The sequence below is a fragment of the Balaenoptera borealis genome (assembly GCF_965194805.1).
Source record: "Balaenoptera borealis genome assembly, contig: HAP1_SCAFFOLD_1115, whole genome shotgun sequence".
Lineage (NCBI taxonomy): Eukaryota > Metazoa > Chordata > Mammalia > Artiodactyla > Balaenopteridae > Balaenoptera > Balaenoptera borealis.
The window spans coordinates 116,808-142,377 of NW_028123098.1; the positions used below are offsets into that span (position 1 = coordinate 116,808).

General features: G+C 42.8%; 1 protein-coding gene and 1 pseudogene across 3 annotated transcripts in view; both read right to left on the reverse strand.

The window, feature by feature from the left end:
- The window catches only part of LOC309621863 (uncharacterized protein), a 160,684-nt gene that overhangs the window by 75,671 nt on the left and 59,443 nt on the right, over positions 1-25,570 (reverse strand). The window contains exons 6-9 of one of the 2 annotated variants that reach the window (XM_082409186.1): positions 24,733-24,830; positions 19,143-19,232; positions 7,204-7,301; positions 1,589-1,678 (exon numbers count right to left, since the gene is read on the reverse strand). In XM_082409186.1, the coding sequence (XP_082265312.1) occupies positions 1,589-1,678; positions 7,204-7,301; positions 19,143-19,232; positions 24,733-24,830 (376 nt within the window). Of the gene's footprint in view, positions 1-1,588; positions 1,679-7,203; positions 7,825-19,142; positions 19,233-24,732; positions 24,831-25,570 lie in introns of those variants that run through there. The other variant, XR_014240296.1, reaches the window with a different exon arrangement.
- Positions 16,289-18,072, reverse strand: LOC309621869 (heterogeneous nuclear ribonucleoprotein A3 pseudogene; annotated as a pseudogene). The gene is made up of 2 exons: positions 16,327-18,072; positions 16,289-16,295 (listed from the first exon to the last, which is right to left on the reverse strand). The product of its transcript is annotated as a heterogeneous nuclear ribonucleoprotein A3 pseudogene (transcript).

The following is a 25,570-nucleotide window of genomic DNA, read 5'->3' on the forward strand; positions in this document are numbered from 1 at the left end:
CTTCTAGTATTCCCTAAGGTCTGCTGGGGATCAGTTTTCTTATTTTTCATTTATCTGTATTTGATTTTTTTAAAATTGATTCCAATTTTCTGTTGAGATTCTCCATATTTTAATCTATTAATCCCCATCTTTTACTCTCAATATAGTCATTTTAAAGTTCTGTGCTAACTCCAGAATCTGAATTCCCTCTAAATCAATTTTTCTTGGTTTTTTTTTTTTTTTTTTTTTTTTGTCTTAAGTTTTAGTCACTTTTTCCTGCTTCAGGAATTTCATAATTTTTGATTGTGTGCTGGACGTGGTGAATAAAAAATTCATAGAGACTGAAGATGCTATTACTTTGCACCAGAGAAGATTTACCCTTTTCTCTGTTAATCAGAGTGGCTGATCATTTCAGTCATTTCAGGAATTTTACTAGGTCAGAACTGGGTTGGAGCTTTAGTTGTCTCATCCTACCTATGATTTTTCCTAATTTGTGGCCTCCCTGGATTTTTGCTGTGAGCCTGACAGGTCTTTGATTCTTCAATAAATACAGTCAGTTATTGACTTCAGTCTTTCAGATGTTTGAATTCAGCTCTTTAGGCTCTCAGTTCTCACAGCTTCAGAGTATGGCAAATGTAAGGAGAGACCAGCTATGTATTTGTTGCCGTTACACTTTCTCAGTGAAAATTTGTCTCATAAACACTGAAACATTGCAGATGACTTCACTTTTTCTGACTCAGCCCCCTTCTTGGGGATGGCACTTCTGGGTTTTTACTGTGAGTCTGGTAGGTCTCTAATTCCTCACTTTGGAAAGTTCTCTCCCTCAGGCATTAGGTATTTAGCTTCCTGCTTTATATAGGTTCAAAAACTGGCAAATGTCTTGAAGAGGAGACCTAATGATTGTCACAGGCCCCTTTATCTAGCGGGATTTGGTTTGTTAGTGCCATGACTGTGCAGGAAATTTCACTCTGCTTTCTTGGCTCAGTCCCCCATCATCCTATACCACCCTGACACTAAGGAAATGTCCTGTGGGGGAAATCGGCTTGACATTCTGCTAGATTTCACTCCATCATGCCAGCAAATGAGTTCATCAAAAGATATGGTGATTTCTCTTTTCCAGTGGAGTATGTCTCCCTACACCAAACCCCTGCTCCAAATCTCTAAATGTCCCTCTCTAGCATATTAGTTGATATTGTTTCTTGATTGCTTCCTTAGCTCGATGATCTTTTATTCAAGTTTGTTTGCTCGTTGCAGCAGGAGTGATGGCCTGTGCCTACCTAGTGCAGGCATATTATTATGGAGATATGGCTTTGGTCCCAGACACCACAATAAGGAGAATATCATAAGAAAGCAAGTCACACGAGTTGTTTGGTTTCCCAGTGCATGTACAAGTTATGTTTATGCTATACTGTAGTCTATTAAGTGTGCAATAGCATTATGTCTAAAAAAAGTACATATCTTAATTTGAAAGTAGACTTTAAGAATGCTACCCATCATCTGAGCCTTCAGCAAGCTGTAATCTTTTTGCAATAGTAACATCAAAGATCACTGATCACAGATCATGTAACAAGTATAATAGTGAAAAAGTTTGAAATATTGTGAGACTTACCAAAACATGACATAGAGACACGAAGTGAGCAAATGCTGTTGGAAAAATGGCACCACCAGTAGAGCTGCTTGACACAGGGTTGCCACAAACCTTCAATTTGTAAAAAAAAAAAAAAAAAAAAAAAAAAAAAAAAAAAAGCATTATCTGCAAGGTACAATAAAGTGAAGTGCAATAAAGTGAGGTATGCCTATACATCCTGCCTCAAAGCAGAAATCCTATTTAGATCACCTTTAATTTCTCTCTATGATATATCAATAGTTTTCTATTCTAATAGGGTTCTTACATTTTTTATTACACTTATTATTAGGTATATGATGTTTTGATGATAATGTAGATGGCATATTTTTTAGTTTTTAATTTTATAACTTTTCAGACACAGAAAAATGTTAGTGGAATTTTTTAATGTTTGGTCTCTTATCTGGCAACTCTTCTAAAAACTAACTGATATTCTAATAAGTTATCTGTAGATGGTTTTGGATTTTCTGTATCCTTAATTATATCAACTATGGAAAGTGACAGTATGATTTCTTCCTTTCTTAGCCTTATATTTCTGATTTCTTTTTCCTGCCTTACTGCTAATGCCATTTAATACTTTTACTAATAGGTTGAATAGAAAAGGTAAGAGTTGGCATTCTTATTTTGTTCCTAATCTTACAGTGGACGTTCTCCACATTTCACTATAAATAGGATGGTGGCTCTAAAGTTTTTTGTAGTTTCCCTTTGCTATGAGTTTTTAATCATACATAATTATTGAATTTTATCAAATGCTTTATCTGACTATACTGATATGATCATATACATTTTCTCCTTTATTTTATGGATGTGGTGCATGACATTTATTGATATTTGAATGTTAACTCACCTTGCATTTCTGGAGTAAAACAACTTGGTAGGAATTCACACACACACACACACACACACACACACACACACACACACATTCACTCACTCACACACTCTACATTTGATTGTCTAACATTTTGTGTATGATTTTTGCTTCTGTATACATAAGGGAGATGGGCCTATTTTCTTTTCTCATAATTGTCCTTTTAATTAGTGAATAGTATATAGAGGGTAGAGATTTAAAAGACCTTTTAAAAGGTCTTCTTCTTCTGTGATATAATACAATACAGTATTACTCCATTTTTTAAAAATGACCTTTTTCATTTTCAAATAATTTCAAATCTGCAGAAAAGATACAAACAGAGTTCCCTTTACCTCTCTCCCAGTTTTTCCTATTGCTAACATCTTATACTACCATAGTATATTTTTCAAAATTAAAAAGCCAACATTTATACATTACTATTAACTAAACTTAAGACTTTTTTTGGATTTCACCAGTTTTCCTGTTAATGACCTTTTTCTGTTCTAGGACCCAATCCAGTATATCACATTCCACTTAGTTAGTTGTCATGTCTCCTTAGTCTTCTCTGGTCTATGACAGTTCCTCATTCCTTCCTTGTTTTTCATGATTTTGACAGTCTTGAGGAATATTTGTCTGATATTTTGTAGAATTGTTCTCAGTCTGGGTTTGGCTGATGTTTTTCTCATGATTCGACTGGAGTTACAGGTTTTGACAAAGAATACCGCAGAAGCGAAGTAACCGTCTCATCACATCATAACAGAGAGTATGTAGTGTCTCCGTGACATCACTGGTGATGTGAAACATCATCACTTGCATAACATGGTGTTTGCTTGGTTTCTCCACTGTAAAGTTACTTTTTCTCCCATTTTATACTGTCTCTGGAATTCAATCATTAAGGCCAGCCCAGGACTGGACTTAAGGGGAAGATTAAGCTTCACCTCCACCTCCTTGGGGAGGAGATGGATGCCGGGGGGGGGCGGGGGGGAGGTTACCTACATATGGAATTCTTCTGTTGGCAAGATTTGTCTTCTCCCTCCCTCCTATTATTTATTTATTTATACACTCATTTATTTACTCCATTATGTTTTAATATGGATTCTTTATCATCTATATACATAATTACAACCTTAAAAACCTCTGGTTCCCCCACTGACATATAAACTTTTTGAGGAAAGGCTCTGTTTCTTTTTTATTTTTGTACACTCTATGCGTTTAGCATAGTCCCCTAATTTATAGTGGACTTCCAGTAATTATTTTTTAATGGATATCTTTCCACTTCAACTGAAAAGTACCCTTTCCTTATATAATAGCATTCTAAATCCAAAATAAAAGTAGATTTTAAAATAAGTAAAAGTAAACTCATGCATGATCACCCTGTAATAAGTATGTAAAAAAGCACAGGGTACTGCAGAAATAACTTAACCATTTGAGTTGGATGTGTCTCCAAAAAATATTGAAGCCACATTTGGAAAGAAATTACAGTATTTGATAAGCCAAGGATATGACCTGCTGTGTGCTTTCTCTTTTTTGTTCAGATCACCAAAGGAGATTAAGACCCCGTTTTCTCCCTTCTCTGGAAAATTATCATCTGATGCAGTCACTCAGATAACAACAGAGAGTCCAGGAAAAACCATGTTTTCATCTGAGATTTTTGTTAATGCTGAAGATCGTGGACATGATATTCCAGACCTCAGTACACAGAAGTTGGGCAAAGTTCCTGTCAAGTTTGCTTCATCATCTTCAGTCCAACAGATTACTGTTCTTCATGGCACAGATGGTAAGAGAATTTTAGGTCACATTACCAACTTTTGTGTGTCATTAACTAAGAAATTTCTTGATTGGGTCTTTCTAGTTAGAAAACCTAATTTTAATTTTAAGCATTAGGTTGTACATGATTAAAACATCTTTTATTTACATAGCTATGAAGAGAATATAATTTATTATGTTTTTACTTCAATTTCTAGTGAAGTTAACAACCTATGTGAAACTCATGCTACTTGTGGCTGACGTATTTTCAACTCATAATACTTGTCATAAGAATGCAAGTAGTTCATGAAAACATAAAAACTATAGAGGTTCAATTTTAGGGAGGTAGATAACTATTTGGCATTGTTTCTTTTACTATTGTTTTGCATGATACAGTGAACAGATAGCAAACACAATACCAGTCTATTTCTTGCTCAAGAAACGTTGAGCAGGGACCCAGGTTGACTGTGACTCTGCTTTCTTTAAAACATGGAACCTTGGATTCATCATCATAGTCAACTGGAAGGGACGAAAAGCATGGAGGAGCACATGTTGGGAGGCTTTTATGGGCTAGGCCTAGGTGTGGCCCACATCACTTTCCACTGACTAGGAATAGTTTAGCTGTGCTTTCCAGGATGAAGAAGAAATGAGTTTTGGTGAACAGCTAGCAATTTCTACCATAAGGTCTACATTTAGAGTGTTCCTATGCTATCATGACAGTGATATTTTTATAGTGCTTATACTATATAACATTCAAAATTATAGCAAGTTATTTTCTTTTTCAGACCAGTAACTGGAAAGTTAAGTTCCCATTCTACCTCCAAATGAGGGTGGGAACTTTCAATTACTAATTTTAAAGTATTCAACAGTTTGTACAAATCTATTCAAAATATATTTTAAGTTTTCCTACTTGTGCAAAAAGTTTATCTGTCTGTAGGTATAAATGGAATATGCCTAAATGTATAAAGAAAATTGCTTAGTTCCACATGTAAATTGCACTGAATTTAATTTGAATAAATACATTTATATGTTGAAATGGTTATATTTCTTTTCTTTTTTTTTTTTTTTACTTTTATTTATTTTATTTTTGGCTGTGTTGGGTCTTCATCGCTGCGTGCAGCCTTTCTCTAGTTGCGGCGAGCGGGGGCTACTCTTCGTTGCGGTGCACGGGCTTCTCATTGCGGTGGCTTCTCTTGTGGTGGAGCACGGGCTCTAGGCGCGTGGGCTTCGGTGCATGGGCTCAGTAGTTGTGGCTCGCGGGCTCTAGAGCGCAGGCTCAGTAGTTGTGGCACATGGGCTTAGTTGCTCCGCGGCATGGGGGATCTTCCCGGACCAGGGCTGGCACCCGTGTCCCCTGCATTGGCAGGCGGATTCTTAACCACTGCGCTATCAGGGAAACCCGAGATGGTTATATATCTTATACATTTTTATTGTGATATAAAATTATGCCCCCCAAATGTATAGTCTAATCAATATCACACAGAACACCTTTAATGTGTCAGTTACCTATTGCCACCGTGATACTGTATAAGAACCTCGAAAATCTCAGTGCTTCGTAACAACAGACATTTGCTTTCCTCACTCATGGGCTTATGAGTCAGTTGGAGTTTGGCATCAGGATGCAAAAACGGTTTGGGTCTGTTCCACATGCCTTGTACTGAAACCCAGGCTACTCTGGGTATGCTGTTTTCATGTTGGTGGCAGAGCACAGGAGAGGAAATCCAACTGTGAAAGTGTATTTTATACCTCTTCTGACATCAAATGGATCGGTCTACATAGAGCCCACAGTTCACGGTCTTACCTTTACATACAGGTACTTGGTAGAAAGGACTCCTTTAAAAGAGAAATATTATTTGGTTTAATAATAAAAGATTTTTAACTCTGTGGATTCAGAAGTAAAATTTTAAAAAATATTTTAAAAGTATACAGAATAGGGCTTCCCTGGTGGCGCAGTGGTTAAGAATCCACCTGCCAATGCAATGCGGGGGACACGGGTTCGAGCCCTGGTCTGCGAAGATCCCACATGCCGTGGAGCAACTAAGCCCATGTGCCACAACTACTGAGCCTGCATTCTAGAGCCCGTGAGCCGCAACTACCGAAGCCCACGCGCCTAGAGCGCATGCTCCGCAACAATAGACGCCACCGCGATGAGACGCCCGCACACCGCAACCAAGAGTAGCCCCCGCTAGCCGCCAACTAGAGAAAGCCCGTGCACAGCAATGAAGACCCAGTGCAGCCAAAAAAATAAACACATAGAATAAATAAGTTCAAACAATAAATAAATAAATAAACATAAATTTAAAAAAAAAAGAACACCTAATGCAGGTGGGAAGGTGAGAGGGCCACTGTAAAGGTCATCTATGCTACATGTACAAGAACCCCGAGAGCACACCAATAGGTACCACATTTTTCACTGCTGTAGCCGATCATTCCCCCTGTACTACCACACTGTAGCACTCCCTTCCCTCATCTACTGCTATAGTCTCTTTGGAAGGTGTTTCACAACTCTTGTTATGAGAGTGCCAGTTGAACTGTCCTCACTTCCTTCATTTATACCAGGATTGAAGACCTTGTAGTCCGAGATCCTGTCCAGAGAGCAAGCAGGCTAAGACTCTGTCTTTGTTGATGTATTTCATCAGAAAGGGCTCTACCCCCTCTCCTAGTTCATGGTGTGAAGCGTTCATAGCCTCTTGGGAAAGTGGGGAGAATTGAAAGGACTCTATATGAGAATGCTAGGCTTTGTAAAACATTTCAGTTTTTTAAAAATAAGACTCATTTTCTATTGGACTGACAACAGTCCTATGAAATACAAAGAAAGCCGAGAATCAGTGACAGGAAATGATCACCAGTAAGAATTACAACAGTCACCGCTTACCTCGTAGCTTACGGCACTGTCCATGGTCCTTAAGAAGAGTTAGTAGAAATGCCTAGCCCATCTTGCCCTTGAACCCCTTAAAAGGTACACGACTGCTGTGTTGGTGTTTAGGGGGAGCATCTCACTTACCAGGGACTGACTTCTCCCTTGATCCCTCTGTAGTGATGGAGACTTCCCCGCAGATGAAAAATTCCCTGGGATTGCAACCTCCAAGCCAGACAGCTTTCCTATGGAAAGACAGAGAGCTTGTAAAGATGAAACACCAGTCTGCGGGAGAAAGGGAAGAAGAGAATGATGGAAATCGTTTCTGGGAAACTATTTTTACATTATGTTTTGTTTGTTCCTGGTAAATAAACTGAAATCTTCTTAACATTAAAACAAAATCTAAACCACTAAATTCAATAATACAGGAGTATAACTTTTGAAAAAAATTTCTTTGGCTGCGCAGCATGTGGGATCTTAGCTCCCCAACCAGGAATTGAACCCACGCCTGCTGCATTGGAAGCGCAGAGTCTTCACCACTGGACCACCAGGGAAGTCCCAGGAATATCACTTTTAAAGGAGAAGTTATAAACCCCTTGGTTATATGAACTGCAGATTTTTAGTAAGAAGTCAATATATTTTTTGTTAGGCACATTTTATGTTAGGCTGTCTCCCTGCACAGGATGCAGGCGCCTTGAGAATGGAAATCATATCCCTCTATAGTACGTCCCTCTTCTTTCTGCCTTGCAGTTTGCTGCTCCACTTGTTCAACCCCACCTAGTAATAACCTATACTTCCCTCGTTCCTGTTTTCCCATCTTGAAAACAGACAAAAGGCAACCAAACAACGCAAAGGTCTCAACAAATAAGGGATATCCAAAACCAGAGATGGCCAGAACTTCTGTATCCCTCATGAAACCTAGCCCGGTGTTCAATATGTAGGTATCATTAATACATGCGTGTTGACTGAAACAGTTGAAACTCAATTCTTCCACTTCCCAGTTTAGTTTTAGTCCTCATACAAAACGTGATAATCAACTTGCTTAATGCTAGGGATCACAGTGAAAAATAATATCTGAACTGACTTCTGTCAGATGAGTGAGAACTAAGGTTAATTCAGTGTATCTGAAGCATAGAAAGTGAGGGCACAAGTGGCACAAGATGGGGCTAGAGAAGCAGAGAGGATTCTAGACCACGCAGAGTCTTAAAGGCCAACAAACACTGTGTTTTCTATTCTCAAAACAATGTTTGTGAGCGATGTTTATGAGCAATGTTCCAACTTGCCTTGAAGGTTTTTTGTGTGAAGAATGGATTGGAAGGAAACAAGATATATGGACACTAGTTAGGACCTAATCGCAACACACAGGCAAGTTCAGTATTAGGGTGTTGAGGGAGAGCTGACAGATTCCAAAGAAATTCAGGAGATGAACTGAAGCGGGCTTAATGGGGTAGGAGATGGAGGAAAGGAAGGTCTTAGGGAATTAAAGGGTTTACTGCACACATGAGCAAAGTCTCAAAATTAATCATTTGAACGTACAGAGGTAGATCTCTCAAATGACTCCGGTTAGGAAGCAACGGTACGCCCTTTAGAATTCCTACAGACAACACAAATCAACTGTTTCGATGGAAAATTCGGCGGGACCGGTGCGTTTTTTCACTCCAACTTAGCTCCAGTTCCTATTACTCACATCTTCTGTGCCAAAACAACACAGCTGGAGGAACTGAAGGGGATTCCGTTTTGGTAATTAAGGAGTGTCCCCAACACTGACAGTCCCATCTTAAAAAGCACTCCCTCTGCATTTTACCCGAGGAGCAATGGCCAGAGCCTCCCTTTGAAAACGATGGGCAGAAATGAGACCATCACACACTGTCCCTTTCAGCTACTGTGAACTGAGCCGCGAGACGACCAATACCCCCTGGCACAGCGCGGACGGGCCAGCGCGCGGGGGCAACAGGGACAGGAGACAGCACAAGAGACGAAGCCCAGGCCCAGGGGCCAAGGCCTATTACCTTTCCGGCATGTGCAAAACATAAAACAGAAGCAATATTGTAACAAATTCATTAAAGACTTAAGAAAAAAACAAAACTCAGATGCTAAAGTGCCTACTCTAACCACTATACTATATTGCTTCTATAAAACAAGCACTAAACCTCAGATACAGAAAAAAACCCTTTTCGTGTCCTCACACCTAGGTCAAAATTACAAAGCGTTAATTCAGGAGACAGAAAGGGAAGGAATAAATCTGAATGAATCTGAGTCAGAACACAGTGCTATATAACCTTAGGCAAATTCCACAATACCCATGCCTCAACATGGCAAATTCCACAATACCCATGCCTCAACCTCCCTATCTATAAAGGAGTTAACCACACCAGCGCTAACCATTACTTGCCTCCTGGTAGCTTGTGAGTGTTAATTAATATTTGTAATAAATACACAGATCATCAGTTGAAAGAAACAAGGAAAACTACAGCGTTATTATTATTGCCTTGTTGCTAGAGCTAAACACCACAAATCAACATAAATAACTTATGTACACCAAGAATGTAGGGTTTGAATATGTACTTTGAAAGGCCATCATATAATTAGTTGTTTCACCTCTAATTGCTTTTCCTTTTTTTTTTTTTTGAATTTAAAAAAGCAATACAGGGACTTCCCTGGTGGTTCAGTGGTAAAGAATCCGTCCTGCAATGCAGGGGACGCGGGTTCGATTCCCGGTCGGGGAACTAAGATCCCACATGCCGCGGGGCAACTAAGCCCTCGCACCAAACTACTGAGCTCGCACACCTCAATGAGGTAGCCCACGTGCAGCAAACTACAGAGCCCACGCGCTCTGGAGCCTGCACGCCACAACTACAGAGCCCACGTGCCACAACTAGAGAGAGAAAACCCGCACGCCACAACTAGAGAGAAGCTCTCATGCTGCAACGAAGAGCCCGTGCGCCGCAACGACAATAAAGATCCCACATGCCTTAACGAAGGTCCCGCGTGCCGCAACTAAGACCCAATACAGCCAATCAACCAATCAATCAATCAAGTGGGGCGGGGGGAGCAATACAGGAATTTCCCTGGCAGTCCAGTGGTTAAGACTCCAAGCTCCCAATGCAGGGGGCACGGGCTCGATCCCTGATTGGGGAACCAAGATCCCACATGTGGCACAGCGTAGCCGAAAAAAAAACAAAAAAAGCAACACATACCCTACGGCATTTATCCCAGAGAACGCATGTTCGCACAAAAAAAGGTACACAAATGTCCACAGCATCTCTATCAGTAATAGTCAGGAAATGGGAAAAAAAACTCAGATGTTCTTCAATGGGCAAGTGATTAAACAAACTGAAGTACAGCCAAACCATGGAATACTACTCAGCAATTAAAAAGAAAGCGGCACTGGGACCTCTCTGGTGTTCCAGCGGTTAAGACTCTGCACTCTCAATGCAGGGGGCCCAGGTTCCATCCCTGGTCAGGGAACTAGATCCCGCATGCTGCAACTAAAGACCCGCACAGCCAAATAAATAAATAAATAAATATTTTTTTTAAAAAAGAGGAGCACTGTTGATTCATGCAATTTGGATGACTCTCCAGGGAATTACACTGATTGAAAAAGGCCAATCCAAAAGGTTGCATACTGGGAATTCCCTGGCGGTCCAGTGTTTAGCACTCAGCACTTTCACTACCTGGGCTGGGTTCAATCCTTGGTCGGGGAACTAAGATCGCACAACCGGCAGCGCAGCCAAAAAAAAATTTTTTTTACTTAAAAAAAAAAAAAGGTTACACACTATATGATTTTATTCACATAACATTCTTTTTTTTTTAATTAATTAGTTAATTTATTTTATTTTTGGCTGCGTTGGGTCTTCGTTGCTGCGTGTGGGCTTTCTCTAGTTGCGGCGAGCGGGGGCTACTCTTTGTTGCAGTGTGCGGGCTTCTCGCTGCGGTGGCTTCTCTTGTTGCAGAGCACGGGCTCTAGGCACGCGGGCTTCAGTAGTTGTGGCACGTGGGCTCAGTAGTTGTGGCTCCCGGGCTCTAAAGCGCAGGCTCAGTCGTTGTGGCGCATGGGCTTAGTTGCTCCGCGGCATGTGGGATCTTCCCGGACAAGGGATCAAACCCATGTCCCCTGCAATGGCAGGCAGATTCTTAACCGCTGCGCCACCAGGGAAGTCCCACATAACATTCTTGAAATGACAGGTTGCCAGGGACAGATAGGGCCGGGGGAGTGGGAGACGGGCCATCTTCCCCAGGGGGTATTTTCCCTTGATCATCTGCACAAAAACTTTATTGCAACTTTATCCACTGCACTATCAGATCATTATGATTTGGTGGGGAGTGGGGGAGCAGCAGTGGCTATAAAATGGCATCAGGAGAGATCCTGTGGGATGGAAATGTTCTCTATCTTGACTGTGTCAATGGCAATACCCAGGTTGTGACAGTATACTATGATTCTGTAAGATGTTACCATTGGGGAAAACTGGGTAAAGGACACACAGGAGCTATCGCACTATTATTTCTTACAACTGCATGTAAACCTACAATAATCTGGACACAAAAAGTTTAATCAGAAATGAAGGCAACACATGCCTCTTGTAACAAGTAAAACAATAGTCCGTGGTCAGTCTCTTTCTCTACCCGTCCCATTCCCTCCCTCTTGAGATAACCATGCAAACTCACTGCTCATACAAACAGGCATGCATTTAATACTTTCTGTTTACTGTATCAAAATGGGATCATACATACTACATATTACCCTGCAGCCTACCTTCTTCACCCATCATCCCTATATCATAGAGAGCTTAAAAAAAAAAAATTTTTTTTTAAGTGCCAAGCAGGATGGCAGGTATAGAAAATTTTCTGACTAGGGCAAATCTGACAAATGTTTACCGTGCTAATGTGCCATAGCTCAGCCAGGTGCATTCAGTGAGAGCACAATATGCAAGTAGCATTCTAAAGAGATCTGCAAAAAATGCAAGGTCTTCAGCAGCTCTTCGAGGATCCCATCCCCCTCTCTGCCTCCTCCATGGAACCATCCCATGGAGGTTGAACAGTTTAACTCCATTTGCCCCTCCTGCTGTTTGTGCTTTCGTTGTATACTTCTGTTCTACATCTCCACAAGACATTATTATTGTCACTTATTTACAAAATAACATATAAATATAAAGGTGTATGTACCTGGGTATATGTACATGTATATATTAGACACACACACACTTTAAGTGCTCTTTGTTCTTTCCTGCAGTTGTGTTCTTTTTTTTTGGGGGGGGGGCAAGTTTTTATATTGGTAAAGTTCTGTACTACTAGAAATATAAGATTTGAAAAGAAAAGTGAGACTTGAGGATCATCTGTGGAGCTTATCCTCATTCTCCTGCTGACGCATTATGTGTTTATAATTTGAGAACTGCAGATAAATACAAACTGGTCTTCTCCATACTTGCTCACTAAGGAATTCCTCATTTCTAGGAAACGTCTATTTCAAGGAAAGGAAACAAACAAAAACACCTAGTGCACTAGATGATTAAAAGGTACACATTTTATAGCCTGAGTTCGAGAAAAAAATTACCCAAGAAACGGCCTTTTTCCCTAGGAGCCAGCTTCTACTAGGGGAGTCTAGGGTTCTCTAGGCAAAGAAAAAAAACTTGCCAGTTTAAACAGAATAACAGAAACGTTCAGCCAATCAAATATACAGAACTCATCACTTGCAGTGAGGAATGAAAGGCCTGTATCAACAGAAAAAATAAATGGCACCGGCAACGTCTGCAACAGAAAACAAACAGGAAATCCTTTAAAAAGCCAAAATTGCAAAGACAGATGAACAGGGTATGAAATTACACGCCGGGCAATGCACCTGTTAAAGGAAAAGAGGCGCACACCAAGTCTGAAGTCTTAAGAATTCGGTGTTTAACACTACTTCTGCATGCTGCCCAGCAGAAAACTCGGGTCCTGGCTTAATCCACAACGCACACTTCATTTAAGGAGGTGAACTGCTTGGTCTGACTCAGTTTCTTATTCTGTAAAATGAATGCAACACAGCTGTCGTGAGTCCCCAAAGAATTCTGCACAAACGCTTTGTAACTCCAAAGTGCTGTGCAAATCAGAGCAGCCCTTCTCTCCTTCACATTCGTTGGACTTAGAATTTCAGAAGTTTAGCTGAAAATATAGACGACTCGGAAGCAAGGGACTGAGAGTGGCCCACACAGGTGGAAAGAAATGCAGAAACTGGAGCACCTCATACAAACCGCAAGAGACCACGTTCACGTGCACACGTTATCAGTGACAGAAAACGCCACCGGTAGCAACTGTAAACCACTGAGAGGACCAGCAACGACATGTGTCCAAATCCAGCCGGCAGCACAGCCTCGTCGGCGGCAATGCCTTAAACACAGCTCCCCGCACTCCGCGGCCTAACAAGATCCACTTTTTCCAAAAAGTTTAGCAACTTGCCAAGTACACTGGCGTAGTTCACCTTTTTTAATTGCTAAGCAAACATGCAGGGGAGTTGAGACAATCAAGGGAATGTTCAGCCTTCCTCAAAAATAAGATCCAGGAAATTCACGTTTTGCTTGAACAGTTTCATGTCTAAAACTGATCACAAACCTCTGTTTGATGTTGTTTTCTCGCTGCTGGCCAATAAGCCCGGGAAAGAGAACCAATTCTTTCAAACAGGGAGGGCTCTCTGCACTCTTCAGCTAAACCAGCGAGGCTTTACCACCGTCACGTTTAAAATAATGAGGAGGATGCCTCCATAGAGTTTACCGGGCTGCGCTAATCACGAGGGGCCTCGGGCGCCCAGGGCGGATCCCAGCGCCGGTGGCCGCGGGACCGGACGCCCTCCCCGGGACCCCCCCAGGACCCCCTCCCCGGGACGCGGCCGCGGGACAGGACGCCCCCCAGAACCCCTGCCCGGGACGCAGCTGCGGGACAGGACGCCCCCCAGACCCCTGCCCGGGACGCAGCTGCGGGACAGGACGCCCCCCAGAACCCCTGCCCGGGACGCGGCCGCGGGACACGAAGCTCCCCCCTCCCCAGGAACCCCTCCCCAGAGCGCGGGCCTCGCCGCCGTCTCGCAGCACCCGCCGCGCTCACCGCGGGCCGGGAGCCCCCTCAGGCCGACTGGCCCCCGCCCGCCGCCCGGCCTCCCTCCGGCCCGCGCCGCCCGCCGCGCTCACCGCGTTTTTCTTCTGCACCATCTTGTCCATCTTCTTGGCAATGCGGACCACCTCGTCCTCCATGGCCCTGGCAGGCCTGCCCCGCGCCGGGCCGCGGGGGACGGGAAACGAGCGGAGCTGGCCGGGCGGCAGGTAAGCCCAGGCGTCGGCGAGGGCCCTCACCAGGCGTCACCGAGGCGCTTCTTCACTCACGACGACTGCGACGGCGGGGGCGGCGGCGGCGGCGGCGCTCCTCCCACGCAGGCAGCGCCAATCGAGCTCCCAGCTCGCGGCGGCGACGGCGGCGGCGCTCCTCCCACGCAGGCAGCGCCAATCGAGCTCCCAGCTCGCGGCGGCGACGGCGGCGGCGCTCCTCCCACGCAGGCAGCGCCAATCGAGCTCCCAGCTCGCGGCGGCGACGGCGGCGGCGCTCCTCCCCCGCAGGCAGCGCCAATCGAGCTCCCAGCTCGCGGCCGCGGCGGCGCTCCTCCCCCGCAGGCAGCGCCAATCGAGCTCCCAGCTCGCGGCGGCGGCGGCGGCGGCGCTCCTCCCCCGCAAGCAGCGCCAATCCAGCTCGCGGCGGCGGCGGCGGCGGCGGCGCTCCTCCCCCGCAGGCAGTGCCAAGCGAGCTCCCAGCTCGCGGCGGCGGCGCTCCTCCCCCACAGGCAGCGACAATCGAGCTCCCGGCTCGCGGCGGCGACGGCGGCGCTCCTCCCCCGCAGGGAGCGCCAGTCGAGCTCCCAGCTCGCGGCGGCGGCGGCGGCGCTCCTCCCCCGCAGGCAGCGCCAACCGAGCTCCCAGCTCGCGGCGGCGACGGCGGCGGCGCTCCTCCCACGCAGGCAGCGCCAATCGAGCTCCCAGCTCGCGGCGGCGGCGCTCCTCCCCCGCAGGCAGCGCCAATCGAGCTCCCAGCTCGTGGCGGCGGCGGCGGCGGCGCTCCTCCCCCGCAGGGCAGCGCCAATCGAGCTCCCAGTTCGCGGCGGCGGCGGCGGCGCTCCTCCCCCGCAGGCAGCGCCAAACGAGCTCCCAGCTCGCGGCGGCGGCGGCGGCGGCGCTCCTCCCCCGCAGGCAGCGCCAATCCAGCTCGCGGCGGCGGCGGCGGCGGCGGCGCTCCTCCCCCGCAGGCAGTGCCAAGCGAGCTCCCAGCTCGCGGCGGCGGCGCTCCTCCCCCGCAGGCAGCGCCAAGCGAGCTCCCAGCTCGCGGCGGCGACGGCGGCGGCGCTCCTCCCCCACAGGCAGCGCCAATCGAGCTCCCAGCTCGCGGCGGCGGCGGCGGCGGCGCTCCTCCCCCGCAGGGAGCGCCAATCGAGCTCCCAGCTCGCGGCGGCGGCGGCGCTCCTCCCCCGCAGGCAGCGCCAATCGCGCTCCCAGCTCTGTTCTTTTGTTGTTTTTTTTTTGAATTCTGAGATTTTTCATTTGAAGTAAATCTTAAAGCTATTAAATTCACAAATATGCTAATTTAAATACCCAATTCTATTATCTAAAACACACATTGCAAACATACAAATATCTATTCTCTCCACATGTCAGAGCCCATTCATTTCATGGTTTGGAAATGGGGAGAATAGATCCCCTTAAACTGCAAGTCAGCAGGTGTTTCTTTACAGTTAACTTTAGCAAAATTCATACAAAATATTAATGAACAATGATCTTCTTTACTTGTTAACTCACAAGGAAACACCTTCAAAACTGCATTTTGTTAAAGTTTCTGTACTAAAATGTAGAAAAACTGAACTACACAAATATTGAAAAGTTTAAAATTCCTTAATTTTTTATTCCTGGTACCACTACCACAATTTACAGGGCAATATACCTGATGTAATGAAAAGAAAAAGACAAAGCTACAACAGATAAAAGACCTCAGGAATGTACATCTAATTGACCCTCCGTTGCATGAATCAATAGCTGCACTTTTTGCAAACTGTGGCTAGGACAGTCCTGAACAAGAAGGGTTTCCTGTTTAAGCTGCAGTAACTTTTCTGACTATGGATCATCGTTCCTTCTGCGGCAGGTTTTTACAGTTCCTCTAATGCATTTGGGACGACTGTCTCAAAGTAACCTGCAGCTTTCCTGACAACTCCTCGCTCTCTCTCCTGCTAAGAACTGTAGCCCTTTTCTTCTGAGTTTTGAGAACCTTCTGCTACCATATCCACCACTTCCACCACCAGATCCATAACCACCACCATAGGGACTTCCCGAGCTTCTTCCACCAAAACTGCCCCCCTTCATGGGTCCATAATTTGATTGCTGTTGTCCACTATAATTTCCAAAATCATTATAGCTCCCACCACCACCACCATAGTTACCTCCAAAATTTCCTCCTTCATTGTAAGCATCATATCCTCCACCACCGCCACCATATCCACCATCTTGGTTTCCATATCCTGGTCCACCACCACCATAGCCTCCTCTACTACTGTAACCAGGACCACCACCATCGTTACCACCGTCGCCTCCAAATCCGTTTTATCCACCATCACCTCCTCCATAACTACCTCTGCTGCCACCACCTCCACCACCATAGCCTCCTCTTCCACCAAAGTTTCCACCACGGCCAAAGTTACCTCCACCACCTCCAAAGTTTCCTCCACGACCCATAAAGTTGCCAGATCCACCTCCACGACCTCTCTGTGATCCAGCAGATTGCATTTCTTGTTTAGAAAGGGCCTTTTTCACTTACAATTATGCCCATTAATAGTGTGGTATTTCTGAACAACAATTTTATCAACTGTATCATGATCATCAAAAGTTACAAAAGCAAATCCTCTCTTTTTTCCACTCTGCCTGTCTTCCATAACTCCTATGGTTTCAATCTTGCCATACTTTTCAAAGTAGTCTCTCGAATTACATTCTTCTGTATCTTCTTTAATACCACCAACAAAAATTTTCTTCACTGTTAGACGGGCACCAGGCTTTACAGAATCCTCTCTAGAAACAGCTCTCTTTGGTTCCACTACACGCCCATCAACCTTGTGTGGTCGAGCACACATTGCTGCATCCACCTCTTCAACCCAAGAGTAAGTCACAAAACCAAAGCCCCTGGAACGGTTTGTCTGGGGGTCTCTCATCACCACACAATCTGTAAGTGTGCCCCATTTCTCAAAATGTTCTCTTAAGCTATCGTCTGTAGTTTCAAAGCTCAGACCACCAATAAACAGTTTTCTCAACTGTTCTGGTTCCTTTGGATCATGGCCCTCCTCCCCCCGGCGGCGGCGGCGGCCGGAGTCGGGCTGGGGGCGACCGGGCGGCGGTTTTACCTCCGTTTTGAGACCGGACTCGCCTCTTCCAACTCGAGTTCAATATGGGACCGAGAGCCCAGCTCTGTTCTATGTTGGGCCATTTTACTTCAGCCCAAAAAAATTTCTTCTAGTATTCCCTAAGGTCTGCTGGGGATCAGTTTTCTTATTTTTCATTTATCTGTATTTGATTTTTTAAAATTGATTCCAATTTTCTGTTGAGATTCTCCATATTTTAATCTATTAATCCCCATCTTTTACTCTCAATATAGTCATTTTAAAGTTCTGTGCTAACTCCAGAATCTGAATTCCCTCTAAATCAATTTTTCTTGGTTTTTTTTTTTTTTTTTTTTTTTTGTCTTAAGTTTTAGTCACTTTTTCCTGCTTCAGGAATTTCATAATTTTTGATTGTGTGCTGGACGTGGTGAATAAAAAATTCATAGAGACTGAAGATGCTATTACTTTGCACCAGAGAAGATTTACCCTTTTCTCTGTTAATCAGAGTGGCTGATCATTTCAGTCATTTCAGGAATTTTACTAGGTCAGAACTGGGTTGGAGCTTTAGTTGTCTCATCCTACCTATGATTTTTCCTAATTTGTGGCCTCCCTGGATTTTTGCTGTGAGCCTGACAGGTCTTTGATTCTTCAATAAATACAGTCAGTTATTGACTTCAGTCTTTCAGATGTTTGAATTCAGCTCTTTAGGCTCTCAGTTCTCACAGCTTCAGAGTATGGCAAATGTAAGGAGAGACCAGCTATGTATTTGTTGCCGTTACACTTTCTCAGTGAAAATTTGTCTCATAAACACTGAAACATTGCAGATGACTTCACTTTTTCTGACTCAGCCCCCTTCTTGGGGATGGCACTTCTGGGTTTTTACTGTGAGTCTGGTAGGTCTCTAATTCCTCACTTTGGAAAGTTCTCTCCCTCAGGCATTAGGTATTTAGCTTCCTGCTTTATATAGGTTCAAAAACTGGCAAATGTCTTGAAGAGGAGACCTAATGATTGTCACAGGCCCCTTTATCTAGCGGGATTTGGTTTGTTAGTGCCATGACTGTGCAGGAAATTTCACTCTGCTTTCTTGGCTCAGTCCCCCATCATCCTATACCACCCTGACACTAAGGAAATGTCCTGTGGGGGAAATCGGCTTGACATTCTGCTAGATTTCACTCCATCATGCCAGCAAATGAGTTCATCAAAAGATATGGTGATTTCTCTTTTCCAGTGGAGTATGTCTCCCTACACCAAACCCCTGCTCCAAATCTCTAAATGTCCCTCTCTAGCATATTAGTTGATATTGTTTCTTGATTGCTTCCTTAGCTCGATGATCTTTTATTCAAGTTTGTTTGCTCGTTGCAGCAGGAGTGATGGCCTGTGCCTACCTAGTGCAGGCATATTATTATGGAGATATGGCTTTGGTCCCAGACACCACAATAAGGAGAATATCATAAGAAAGCAAGTCACACGAGTTGTTTGGTTTCCCAGTGCATGTAAAAGTTATGTTTATGCTATACTGTAGTCTATTAAGTGTGCAATAGCATTATGTCTAAAAAAAGTACATATCTTAATTTGAAAGTAGACTTTAAGAATGCTACCCATCATCTGAGCCTTCAGCAAGCTGTAATCTTTTTGCAATAGTAACATCAAAGATCACTGATCACAGATCATGTAACAAGTATAATAGTGAAAAAGTTTGAAATATTGTGAGACTTACCAAAACATGACATAGAGACACGAAGTGAGCAAATGCTGTTGGAAAAATGGCACCACCAGTAGAGCTGCTTGACACAGGGTTGCCACAAACCTTCAATTTGTAAAAAAAAAAAAAAAGCATTATCTGCAAGGTACAATAAAGTGAAGTGCAATAAAGTGAGGTATGCCTATGCATCCTGCCTCAAAGCAGAAATCCTATTTAGATCACCTTTAATTTCTCTCTATGATATATCAATAGTTTTCTATTCTAATAGGGTTCTTACATTTTTTATTACACTTATTATTAGGTATATGATGTTTTGATGATAATGTAGATGGCATATTTTTTAGTTTTTAATTTTATAACTTTTCAGACACAGAAAAATGTTAGTGGAATTTTTTAATGTTTGGTCTCTTATCTGGCAACTCTTCTAAAAACTAACTGATATTCTAATAAGTTATCTGTAGATGGTTTTGGATTTTCTGTATCCTTAATTATATCAACTATGGAAAGTGACAGTATGATTTCTTCCTTTCTTAGCCTTATATTTCTGATTTCTTTTTCCTGCCTTACTGCTAATGCCATTTAATACTTTTACTAATAGGTTGAATAGAAAAGGTAAGAGTTGGCATTCTTATTTTGTTCCTAATCTTACAGTGGACGTTCTCCACATTTCACTATAAATAGGATGGTGGCTCTAAAGTTTTTTGTAGTTTCCCTTTGCTATGAGTTTTTAATCATACATAATTATTGAATTTTATCAAATGCTTTATCTGACTATACTGATATGATCATATACATTTTCTCCTTTATTTTATGGATGTGGTGCATGACATTTATTGATATTTGAATGTTAACTCACCTTGCATTTCTGGAGTAAAACAACTTGGTAGGAATTCACACACACACACACACACACACACACACACACACACATTCACTCACTCACACACTCTACATTTGATTGTCTAACATTTTGTGTATGATTTTTGCTTCTGTATACATAAGGGAGATGGGCCTATTTTCTTTTCTCATAATTGTCCTTTTAATTAGTGAATAGTATATAGAGGGTAGAGATTTAAAAGACCTTTTAAAAGGTCTTCTTCTTCTGTGATATAATACAATACAGTATTACTCCATTTTTTAAAAATGACCTTTTTCATTTTCAAATAATTTCAAATCTGCAGAAAAGATACAAACAGAGTTCCCTTTACCTCTCTCCCAGTTTTTCCTATTGCTAACATCTTATACTACCATAGTATATTTTTCAAAATTAAAAAGCCAACATTTATACATTACTATTAACTAAACTTAAGACTTTTTTTGGATTTCACCAGTTTTCCTGTTAATGACCTTTTTCTGTTCTAGGACCCAATCCAGTATATCACATTCCACTTAGTTAGTTGTCATGTCTCCTTAGTCTTCTCTGGTCTATGACAGTTCCTCATTCCTTCCTTGTTTTTCATGATTTTGACAGTCTTGAGGAATATTTGTCTGATATTTTGTAGAATTGTTCTCAGTCTGGGTTTGGCTGATGTTTTTCTCATGATTCGACTGGAGTTACAGGTTTTGACAAAGAATACCGCAGAAGCGAAGTAACCGTCTCATCACATCATAACAGAGAGTATGTAGTGTCTCCGTGACATCACTGGTGATGTGAAACATCATCACTTGCATAACATGGTGTTTGCTTGGTTTCTCCACTGTAAAGTTACTTTTTCTCCCATTTTATACTGTCTCTGGAATTCAATCATTAAGGCCAGCCCAGGACTGGACTTAAGGGGAAGATTAAGCTTCACCTCCACCTCCTTGGGGAGGAGATGGATGCCGGGGGGGGGCGGGGGGGAGGTTACCTACATATGGAATTCTTCTGTTGGCAAGATTTGTCTTCTCCCTCCCTCCTATTATTTATTTATTTATACACTCATTTATTTACTCCATTATGTTTTAATATGGATTCTTTATCATCTATATACATAATTACAACCTTAAAAACCTCTGGTTCCCCCACTGACATATAAACTTTTTGAGGAAAGGCTCTGTTTCTTTTTTATTTTTGTACACTCTATGCGTTTAGCATAGTCCCCTAATTTATAGTGGACTTCCAGTAATTATTTTTTAATGGATATCTTTCCACTTCAACTGAAAAGTACCCTTTCCTTATATAATAGCATTCTAAATCCAAAATAAAAGTAGATTTTAAAATAAGTAAAAGTAAACTCATGCATGATCACCCTGTAATAAGTATGTAAAAAAGCACAGGGTACTGCAGAAATAACTTAACCATTTGAGTTGGATGTGTCTCCAAAAAATATTGAAGCCACATTTGGAAAGAAATTACAGTATTTGATAAGCCAAGGATATGACCTGCTGTGTGCTTTCTCTTTTTTGTTCAGATCACCAAAGGAGATTAAGACCCCGTTTTCTCCCTTCTCTGGAAAATTATCATCTGATGCAGTCACTCAGATAACAACAGAGAGTCCAGGAAAAACCATGTTTTCATCTGAGATTTTTGTTAATGCTGAAGATCGTGGACATGATATTCCAGACCTCAGTACACAGAAGTTGGGCAAAGTTCCTGTCAAGTTTGCTTCATCATCTTCAGTCCAACAGATTACTGTTCTTCATGGCACAGATGGTAAGAGAATTTTAGGTCACATTACCAACTTTTGTGTGTCATTAACTAAGAAATTTCTTGATTGGGTCTTTCTAGTTAGAAAACCTAATTTTAATTTTAAGCATTAGGTTGTACATGATTAAAACATCTTTTATTTACATAGCTATGAAGAGAATATAATTTATTATGTTTTTACTTCAATTTCTAGTGAAGTTAACAACCTATGTGAAACTCATGCTACTTGTGGCTGACGTATTTTCAACTCATAATACTTGTCATAAGAATGCAAGTAGTTCATGAAAACATAAAAACTATAGAGGTTCAATTTTAGGGAGGTAGATAACTATTTGGCATTGTTTCTTTTACTATTGTTTTGCATGATACAGTGAACAGATAGCAAACACAATACCAGTCTATTTCTTGCTCAAGAAACGTTGAGCAGGGACCCAGGTTGACTGTGACTCTGCTTTCTTTAAAACATGGAACCTTGGATTCATCATCATAGTCAACTGGAAGGGACGAAAAGCATGGAGGAGCACATGTTGGGAGGCTTTTATGGGCTAGGCCTAGGTGTGGCCCACATCACTTTCCACTGACTAGGAATAGTTTAGCTGTGCTTTCCAGGATGAAGAAGAAATGAGTTTTGGTGAACAGCTAGCAATTTCTACCATAAGGTCTACATTTAGAGTGTTCCTATGCTATCATGACAGTGATATTTTTATAGTGCTTATACTATATAACATTCAAAATTATAGCAAGTTATTTTCTTTTTCAGACCAGTAACTGGAAAGTTAAGTTCCCATTCTACCTCCAAATGAGGGTGGGAACTTTCAATTACTAATTTTAAAGTATTCAACAGTTTGTACAAATCTATTCAAAATATATTTTAAGTTTTCCTACTTGTGCAAAAAGTTTATCTGTCTGTAGGTATAAATGGAATATGCCTAAATGTATAAAGAAAATTGCTTAGTTCCACATGTAAATTGCACTGAATTTAATTTGAATAAATACATTTATATGTTGAAATGGTTATATTTCTTTTCTTTTTTTTTTTTTTTACTTTTATTTATTTTATTTTTGGCTGTGTTGGGTCTTCATCGCTGCGTGCAGCCTTTCTCTAGTTGCGGCGAGCGGGGGCTACTCTTCGTTGCGGTGCACGGGCTTCTCATTGCGGTGGCTTCTCTTGTGGTGGAGCACGGGCTCTAGGCGCGTGGGCTTCGGTGCATGGGCTCAGTAGTTGTGGCTCGCGGGCTCTAGAGCGCAGGCTCAGTAGTTGTGGCACATGGGCTTAGTTGCTCCGCGGCATGGGGGATCTTCCCGGACCAGGGCTGGCACCCGTGTCCCCTGCATTGGCAGGCGGATTCTTAACCACTGCGCTATCAGGGAAACCCGAGATGGTTATATATCTTATACATTTTTATTGTGATATAAAATTATGCCCCCCAAATGTATAGTCTAATCAATATCACACAGAACACCTTTAATGTGTCAGTTACCTATTGCCACCGTGATACTGTATAAGAACCTCGAAAATCTCAGTGCTTCGTAACAACAGACATTTGCTTTCCTCACTCATGGGCTTATGAGTCAGTTGGAGTTTGGCATCAGGATGCAAAAACGGTTTGGGTCTGTTCCACATGCCTTGTACTGAAACCCAGGCTACTCTGGGTATGCTGTTTTCATGTTGGTGGCAGAGCACAGGAGAGGAAATCCAACTGTGAAAGTGTATTTTATACCTCTTCTGACATCAAATGGATCGGTCTACATAGAGCCCACAGTTCACGGTCTTACCTTTACATACAGGTACTTGGTAGAAAGGACTCCTTTAAAAGAGAAATATTATTTGGTTTAATAATAAAAGATTTTTAACTCTGTGGATTCAGAAGTAAAATTTTAAAAAATATTTTAAAAGTATACAGAATAGGGCTTCCCTGGTGGCGCAGTGGTTAAGAATCCACCTGCCAATGCAATGCGGGGGACACGGGTTCGAGCCCTGGTCTGCGAAGATCCCACATGCCGTGGAGCAACTAAGCCCATGTGCCACAACTACTGAGCCTGCATTCTAGAGCCCGTGAGCCGCAACTACCGAAGCCCACGCGCCTAGAGCGCATGCTCCGCAACAATAGACGCCACCGCGATGAGACGCCCGCACACCGCAACCAAGAGTAGCCCCCGCTAGCCGCCAACTAGAGAAAGCCCGTGCACAGCAATGAAGACCCAGTGCAGCCAAAAAAATAAACACATAGAATAAATAAGTTCAAACAATAAATAAATAAATAAACATAAATTTAAAAAAAAAAGAACACCTAATGCAGGTGGGAAGGTGAGAGGGCCACTGTAAAGGTCATCTATGCTACATGTACAAGAACCCCGAGAGCACACCAATAGGTACCACATTTTTCACTGCTGTAGCCGATCATTCCCCCTGTACTACCACACTGTAGCACTCCCTTCCCTCATCTACTGCTATAGTCTCTTTGGAAGGTGTTTCACAACTCTTGTTATGAGAGTGCCAGTTGAACTGTCCTCACTTCCTTCATTTATACCAGGATTGAAGACCTTGTAGTCCGAGATCCTGTCCAGAGAGCAAGCAGGCTAAGACTCTGTCTTTGTTGATGTATTTCATCAGAAAGGGCTCTACCCCCTCTCCTAGTTCATGGTGTGAAGCGTTCATAGCCTCTTGGGAAAGTGGGGAGAATTGAAAGGACTCTATATGAGAATGCTAGGCTTTGTAAAACATTTCAGTTTTTTAAAAATAAGACTCATTTTCTATTGGACTGACAACAGTCCTATGAAATACAAAGAAAGCCGAGAATCAGTGACAGGAAATGATCACCAGTAAGAATTACAACAGTCACCGCTTACCTCGTAGCTTACGGCACTGTCCATGGTCCTTAAGAAGAGTTAGTAGAAATGCCTAGCCCATCTTGCCCTTGAACCCCTTAAAAGGTACACGACTGCTGTGTTGGTGTTTAGGGGGAGCATCTCACTTACCAGGGACTGACTTCTCCCTTGATCCCTCTGTAGTGATGGAGACTTCCCCGCAGATGAAAAATTCCCTGGGATTGCAACCTCCAAGCCAGACAGCTTTCCTATGGAAAGACAGAGAGCTTGTAAAGATGAAACACCAGTCTGCGGGAGAAAGGGAAGAAGAGAATGATGGAAATCGTTTCTGGGAAACTATTTTTACATTATGTTTTGTTTGTTCCTGGTAAATAAACTGAAATCTTCTTAACATTAAAACAAAATCTAAACCACTAAATTCAATAATACAGGAGTATAACTTTTGAAAAAAATTTCTTTGGCTGCGCAGCATGTGGGATCTTAGCTCCCCAACCAGGAATTGAACCCACGCCTGCTGCATTGGAAGCGCAGAGTCTTCACCACTGGACCACCAGGGAAGTCCCAGGAATATCACTTTTAAAGGAGAAGTTATAAACCCCTTGGTTATATGAACTGCAGATTTTTAGTAAGAAGTCAATATATTTTTTGTTAGGCACATTTTATGTTAGGCTGTCTCCCTGCACAGGATGCAGGCGCCTTGAGAATGGAAATCATATCCCTCTATAGTACGTCCCTCTTCTTTCTGCCTTGCAGTTTGCTGCTCCACTTGTTCAACCCCACCTAGTAATAACCTATACTTCCCTCGTTCCTGTTTTCCCATCTTGAAAACAGACAAAAGGCAACCAAACAACGCAAAGGTCTCAACAAATAAGGGATATCCAAAACCAGAGATGGCCAGAACTTCTGTATCCCTCATGAAACCTAGCCCGGTGTTCAATATGTAGGTATCATTAATACATGCGTGTTGACTGAAACAGTTGAAACTCAA